The sequence below is a fragment of the Panicum hallii genome, chromosome 9 (genome assembly GCF_002211085.1).
Source record: "Panicum hallii strain FIL2 chromosome 9, PHallii_v3.1, whole genome shotgun sequence".
NCBI lineage: Eukaryota > Viridiplantae > Streptophyta > Magnoliopsida > Poales > Poaceae > Panicum > Panicum hallii.
This window is the reverse complement of record NC_038050.1, coordinates 5276198-5283468: the sequence shown is the minus strand read 5'-3', so window position 1 is coordinate 5283468 and position 7271 is coordinate 5276198. Positions and strand designations below refer to the sequence as shown.

The 7271-nt window shown below is 48.2% G+C and overlaps 2 protein-coding genes across 4 annotated transcripts; one reads left to right on the top strand and one right to left on the bottom strand.

The window, feature by feature from the left end:
* The first annotated feature begins 669 nt into the window (after nucleotides 1–669).
* Nucleotides 670–6047, top strand: LOC112874424 (protein transport protein sec23-1). Of its 3 annotated transcripts, none has more exons than XR_003224971.1 (4): nucleotides 670–1364; nucleotides 2147–4087; nucleotides 5181–5419; nucleotides 5513–6047. XR_003224971.1 is itself a non-coding variant. In XM_025937737.1 (2 exons), exons 1-2 carry the CDS (start codon nucleotides 765–767, stop codon nucleotides 3806–3808), a joined length of 2262 nt encoding a protein of 753 aa, XP_025793522.1. In that variant the 5' UTR covers nucleotides 670–764; the 3' UTR covers nucleotides 3809–4180. The 3 variants fall into 3 exon arrangements, 1 of the variants encoding a protein (XP_025793522.1); XR_003224972.1 differs by having other exon boundaries at nucleotides 5089–5419; XM_025937737.1 differs by lacking the exons at nucleotides 5181–5419; nucleotides 5513–6047 and having other exon boundaries at nucleotides 2147–4180.
* On the bottom strand, nucleotides 4641–7040 carry LOC112874425 (auxin-responsive protein IAA13-like). The gene is made up of 5 exons (XM_025937738.1): nucleotides 6572–7040; nucleotides 5524–5777; nucleotides 5308–5416; nucleotides 5113–5174; nucleotides 4641–5025 (listed from the first exon to the last, which is right to left on the bottom strand). The coding sequence occupies exons 1-5, from the start codon at nucleotides 6805–6807 to the stop codon at nucleotides 4988–4990; spliced, it is 699 nt and encodes a 232-aa protein (XP_025793523.1). The 5' UTR covers nucleotides 6808–7040; the 3' UTR covers nucleotides 4641–4987.
* Between the last annotated feature and the right edge of the window lie 231 nt (nucleotides 7041–7271).

Below are 7271 nucleotides of genomic sequence, written 5' to 3'. Positions count from 1 at the left end.
TCTGGTCACTAGCATGGTCATCCTGGCGCGGCGCCTCGGAACAGGTGGTCGTTGACACCCGGGATCGCGGCTCCTGACTGCCTGCAGGGGGGCACCTACGGACCGAGGGATGCAGCGGACCGGAGCAGGTGGGTACTGGAGCACGCCGCGTGTGAGGTGAGCAGGCGCCCCTACCTGACGCCACCGGGGCGCCGGGACAGGAGTCTTCTGTACGGGAGGCTGCGACGGGTCCGGTACGATCTAGCACGGGTGCGTATAGGAAGAAGAAGAGGAGGAGGAGGAAGCTGCCGCTGCTACGCATGTCGCAACAAATCCATTCGTCTGATTTCCTGAATCTTTACAGGCCAGGAAACATGCTGAAATTGTCGGTCTTCCTTGAGGAGGATCGCAATCGAATACGGGCCTGGTTTGGGTTCAAATGGGCGGGAAAACCAGGCTCACCCACGTATGATTGGCCCATAAACTTTTGCCCGAATTGGATCCGGCCCATATTTCGTCGATCAGCCTAGTAGGCCAGCAGTATCCAGAACAACGTGACAATGCCACGTTAAGCAGAGCCTCGAGATCAGCTGTTCAGTGATGATCCAACGCCCACTGTTTGACGAAGCTAACAAAGCAGGAAAAAAAAGGAGGAAGCATCCAGCCAAATTCTCCCGAGGAAGAAAGGAACCTTGGGGAAAAAAGGCAGCACACTGGAAGACGACGGCAAACCCTAGTGCTCACTCCACCGCGGCGCCCACCACCCCGATCGGGGCTCGATTCCGATGGACTTCGCGGAGCTGGAGGCGGTGGAGGGCCTCCGGTGGCCGTGGCACTCGTGGCCGCCGGCTCCCCCTGCCGCCGCGTCGCTCGTCGTCCCCACCGCCGTCCTCTGCTCGCCGCTGCAGCACCCCACGGCGCCCGACCTCCTCCCGCTGCTCCCCTACGCGCCGCTCCGCTGCGCGACCCCCGGGTGCGGCGCCGCACTCAACCCGTTCTCGCGCGTGCACCACGGCTCCGCGCGCTGGTCCTGCCCCTTCTGCGGCGCCGGCGCCAACCCGTTCCCGCGCCGCCTGGCGCCCGACGCGCTCCCCGCCGAGCTCTTCCCCACCCACTCCAGCGTCGAGTACGCGCTGGCCGCGGACCCTGCAGAGGCAGGCGGGCCGGGGCCGCCCGCGCTCGTGTTCGTGGTGGACGCGGCCACGGAGCCCGCGGAGCTCGCCGTGCTCAAGGGCGAGGTGCGCAGGGTCGTGCAGGGGCTGCCCGAGGGGGTCAGGGTGGCGCTCGTGACTTTCGCTGCGTCGGTGTGGGTGCACGATCTCGGATTCGAAGGGTGCGCTCGGGTGGTCGTGATCAGCGGCGAGCGCGAACTTGAGTCTGACAAGGTTTGTGAATCTGCAATGCGATCCTTCTGGGCCAATTGATGTGATCGATCAAACACTCTAGTATGCATCCTGCCACTACCACTGCCACTAGTCATCTCATTTAAAAACCACTCTGGGTGATCTCTCAAACTTGTAAATTGTAATCTGGTTTTGAATTTGAATACCGGTAGCTTTTTGAGATGCTAGTTTTGAGATGTAATCTTGGAAACCAAGGAAGTACTCTGCTCGTAATCAGTAAATGCAGGGGCAGTGCCATCTTTGCTTTAATGTTACATGACTTTTGCCTTAGGTTGGTGTTGCTCTAGTTGTTCTGTGCAGTAGTATTTCTACTGAAATATTGAAATGGACATTGTGCATAGCAACTTGACATGGCTTGGTTTGTAAAATTCTTCTTGATCTGGATGCTTTATTCAATTTTGCTTTTCTATACGAGCTGTGGTGTCTTAGTGTTCTAAGGTGTTAGTTGTTGCTGGATGTGTAATTTGGAATGTCTTGAAAATCCGCATGCCCATATATAGTGTTTTCGAAAATGTGGAAATTTGAAAACTGCGTAGCCGGATAATATTTTCCTTTATCTAAACCCATCGTGTCATGGAAACTTTAAGCTCGGTTCAGATTCCCTGTAGCTATGTTGCTAAAGTTGCCTTGTAAATTTGTTTCGCTTGTATTTTGAATTACTTCAAGTTTGGTGATCTGCTTTTGTGATTACTTGCATATTGCATTATCGAAATTCTTGTGATTGTTGTATATATATATCTCAAAGGCTGTGTTTTGTGTTTCAGATACAAGAACTTTTAGGTGTCCACCATTCACGATACAATAAGTTGGCTATGCCAAGGTCCGCTGAAGCACAGAGATTTTTGCTGCCTGTTTCTGAATGTGAATTTAACTTCACATCTGCAATAGAGGATCTGAGCTCCATGTCTGCGTGCCCACGTGGGCATCGCCCTTTAAGAGCAACTGGCGCAGCTATTTCCACTGCTATTGCTCTTCTGGAAGGTTGCTGCTCACCCAGTACCGGTGGTCGGATTATGGTCTTCACATCCGGTCCTGCAACAGTTGGTCCAGGGCTTGTGGTGGAAACTGATCTTGGGAAAGCAATTCGTTCTCATCGTGACATATTCAATAGCAATGCACCGCTCACTGACAAAGCACGTGACTTTTATAAGAAAGTTGCAAAGAGGTTAACAGACCATGCATTAGTTCTTGATCTATTTGCCTGCTCCCTTGATCAGGTTGGGGCTGCAGAGCTGAGGAATCCAATTGAAGTGTCAGGGGGTTTAATAGTGCATACAGAGTCATTTGAGTCCGAGCAGTTTAAAAGCTGTTTTAGGCATATGTTCAAGCGTGAAAGTACTGATTACCTTAACATGAACTTCAATGCTACAATTGAAATAGTGACATCAAAGGAGGTGAAGATTTGTGGTGCCCTTGGTCCCTGCATTTCCCTCCGCAGGAAAAACAGCTCAGTTAGTGACAAGGAAATTGGTGAGGGTGGGACAAACTATTGGAAAACTAGTTCTCTGAGCAGCAAGACCTGCATTGCTTTCTTTTTCCGAGTTGATTGTAGTCATAAAGCTGAGCCCCCAACTGTCTTCTTTATTCAGTTCATGACAAGATACCGACATGGTGATGGTAGTTATCGCCTAAGGGTAACAACCGTTGCAAGAAGATGGGCAGCACCTCGATCTCCTGAAATTGCTGCAGGGTTTGATCAGGAAGCTGCTGCGGCTGTTATGGCCAGGCTTGCTGTTTACAGGGCAGAGACATACCACGTTAGAGATGTTATACGATGGCTTGACAAGATGCTTATCCGTTTTACTGCTAAATTTGGAAACTATGTTCCTGAAGATCCATCCACATTTCGGCTGTCAACAAACTTCTCCCTGTATCCGCAGTTCATGTACTACCTGCGGAGGTCACAGTTCATTGATGTTTTCAACAGCTCTCCCGACGAAACTGCTTTCTTCAGGTTGATGTTGAATAGGGAGGGAGTTGTGGGGTCTCTAATCATGATCCAGCCGACTCTATTCCAGTACTCATTTGATGGACCACCTATTCCTGTGCTGCTAGATGTCAGCTCCCTCTCTCCGGATGTCATTTTACTATTTGATTCATACTTCTATATCGTGATTCATTATGGCTCAAAGATTGCTCAGTGGAGGAAGCTTGGTTATCATAAGGACCCAAACCACGAAAATTTGCGGAAGCTACTTGAAGCACCAGAAGTAGATGCAGAGGCACTTATGGTAGATCGTTTCCCTGTGCCAAAACTCATAAAGTGTGATCAGCATGGTAGCCAGGCCAGGTTCCTGCTCGCTCGGTTGAATCCATCTGTGACACAGAAAACACAGCTTTCAGAGGGATCTGAAGTCATTTTCACCGACGATGTTAGTTTGCAAGTTTTTATTGAACACTTGCAGGAGTTGGCTGTTCAGGGCTAGAAAGGCACGGAGCCTAACCATTTTTGTGCTATCCCAGTTGGGTCCATATGTGATCCTGAAAAATATGGCTTTCAGCGGGACCGGACTTCATATTCACTGATGAAGTTTACTTGCAAGTATTTATTGAACACTTGCAGTAATTGGTTGTGCAGAATTAAATTGTTAACGTGGATTATTTATATGCTATTTTCTGGTCGCCTGCATATATACTGGGAGAGCTCTACTGCCTGGAGGGGTGAGATCTCCCTGAGTTGTACATTGCTCAAGCTCCAGTTTGATGTAAGCCATTACATTTTAGTTTTTGTATAGCATGTGGTATTATCCTCTGAAAATGCTGGATTTTCTGTGAAAATGCGCAGTTCCTATTTTCTAGACTCGTCAGTTGGTATGCTCTTTAAGCAGGTGTCAACACCACAAAGATATAGCCTGCCTGTATTTCTTCTCACCACATAACTTCCACATAATTATTGGGAGGTTTCAATTAATTGTTGCGTGATCCCAAAAGGACACCCATCATTTGAGTACAGTTTTCAAGATATTATCATATGTTCAACACCAGGCAGACCAAACACTATTGGCATCTTATATATCTGTTACATTTCCCTGATCATAAATGTGTAATGAATAAAGTATGGTTTAGTTTGTTTATGCAATGTACTTGGCTTTGTTATGACCACATAGAGCAGGAGCCAGGAAGCTTCATGCTGTGATCATGCCATCATGCCTCAAGACCCAGCCTTCTCAATAACTCAAAGAGACAGATAGACTAGGGTTATACTAATGGATTCCCCATCACCAGGCACATGGCCTGTTTCCCCCACTTGATCACATATAGATTGCCAAATATTGTATTGACAATTAACAAACAGGTTAACTTACAAGATACCATAATAATAATAGTCTCATTGATGCCCTTTACTTAACAATCACACAAGCTTGATTAACAACACTGGAATAAAATCACCAAGTAGATTCTGGGACACACGGTAGGGGACATCACATAACACCATTCCAGCTACACACAGATAGATTATTGCTTCTGGTCCATGAACAAATTGAACAAGACAGCTCTCCCTCCACTAGTAATTAAAACACATTATATTTCTAGGAAAACCGCAGCACACTGCAAGGGCACCATTCTTATGACACAAGGCGCAGCATCTTAAAGCTGCATCTTGTTCAGCTCTTGTTCTTGCACTTGTCCTTGGTTCTTGGTGCTGCATTTTTTTATGTAGAAAACATAGAGGGTCAGAATTAACGTGTAAATTTTGAAATGAAAGAGAATTTTAGCTGATGACACTGACCAAGACCGATGGCTTCAGAACTCTTCATGATCCTCAGGCGCTTGCATGACTCGACAAACATCCTGCAGGGATTATAATTGACAAGCCAACATAAGGAGCTGAAGTCTGAACATCTTGATCTCATCCTGATCATGGGTCAGTAAATATGAAAGCATGTATTATTAACGACCAGGCACACAAGGATGAAGAACATACTCCCATGGTACGTCGCCAACAAGCATCCAGTCGCCATCCTTGTCTTCGTAAGTAGTGACAACATCGGCACCACTCACCGGATCAACCAATTTCCCCTCATTCATGTTCCCTGGTAAGATGGATCATTGATTCAGCTCTTATCAGTTCAGGTCAACTTTGCATTGATATCAGTTGACAATTTGTATGCTGCCGTTTCCCATGCCAGTGATGATTTACCAGTTGTGAAGGTGCTGAACATCTTCTTCAGAGCAATTGACAGGTCCTTGTAGCTGTTGTACATCTTAAGGTCCACCTTGCGCAGATAGGGTGCGCCGTCCATGCTGACCTTCACGAAGGCAGAGCTGTTGCTGCCGGCGTTGGCAGCGGGCTGCTGCTTCTCGGGTTCCTCTTCCTTCTTGCTCTTCACTGACTGGACGGTCATGACGTTCCTGCGGTATGATCGTACTGGTGGCCAACCCACAGCTTGTGCCCTGATATACACGCACAAATTTAGTTGTAGTTCCATGAATTTCACATATCAGTTCTGGTCTAGAGCTTGAAGAAGTTGGGATTCTTTTGCTATCTTCTCTGCGACCAGCTCTGCTTTCTGCTAATATTGTGTATAATGAAAATGTGGTGTGGTTAAGGCCACATGAATCATGACCGTCATGATTATTCAGAAATCACTTGGGAACAGGTGTGCTTCACCTGATACTTAAAATATTTTGCTAAGTATAATCCTTCATTTTGCTCAGTAAAAAGAATGAAAGAAAGCTACGAGCAGACCACTTTTTCCTAATGGAATCTGCCAAAAGGCGAAGCAAGTACATCATTCTTTTCTGACAATCTACCGACAAAGGCAGGCATCAAATGTGCGTATGTTTTGATTTTAAAAAAGGTGATGATAATTCGCGCGGCGCTTTACTAGCGACAAAGAACCTACACAATAGTTCCGCCGTCTGCACTTTCTGCCAGAGGATCTGTTCTATGGATATTTTGCCCTACTCAAAAGTGTTTCACGCTGATATAAAAAGGAGGCAAGGGAGAACAAAGAACAGCCAGCACATGCACATAAAGTCACACACACGCTTTCTACCAAATGCCATTAAACCATTTATGGGTCTTTTTATTTCATACAGAAAAAAGAAAATAAAGTCTCAATCATTTCATAAGAAAAGATTAGAATCGTAGTGCAGATTGAATCGCCATGGTTAATTAGTAGCAGTCAAAATTAAGCCTATCCCATGCAGATAAATCAGCATGGGCGCAGATGGGTGGTACGTACTTGGGTGCGGGTGGCTTCTCCGCATCAGCGGCCGCCGCCTCGGCGGGCCTCTTGGCCTTCTCGGCGGCCGGCTCCGGCTTGCCGGCGGCGGCTTCCTCCATGCCGGCGGTGGGCAGCTTCAGCTTGAGGTCGATGGTGTCCTCGAAGCCCCTCTTCGCGGCCTTGGCCGCCTCGGCGCCGCCTCCCGGCAGCCCGAGGCTGAGCTCCGTCCCGACGTCGACGTCGGCGCTAGCCATCGGCTCCGCGGGAGCTAGCTGCTGACCGGCTAGCCTGTCGCGGCCGTCGTCGTGTCTCTCCCACCTTGGACACCTTCAAGGCTCCAACAAGCTAAGCTAAGCTAAGCTGCCTGCCTGCTGCTTCTTGGGTCGGAGCTCCTCTGTGTGTGTGTGAGGATGGAGATTTGGGGCAGTGGGTTGGAGGTGGTGGAAGAGAGGACCCAGGAACAGGGTGGAGATGCGTATATATAGAGGAAGGGAGAGATGGAAAGGAGAGAGAAAGTGGTGGTAAATACTCCTATTCTAGGGTGGTGTGGCAGGAGGAGAGAGGGAGATGGAAGTGGGGTTGCAACTTACAATAGCAGTTAGTTAGAGCATGAGTGAGGCTAGTTGGAGGTTGGAGCCAATAATTTTTGTTTCCATGTTTCCTCCGTCTGGATTCTCTATTCATGGGCAGAAGCCAACTTGTTAGTACTGCATGTGTT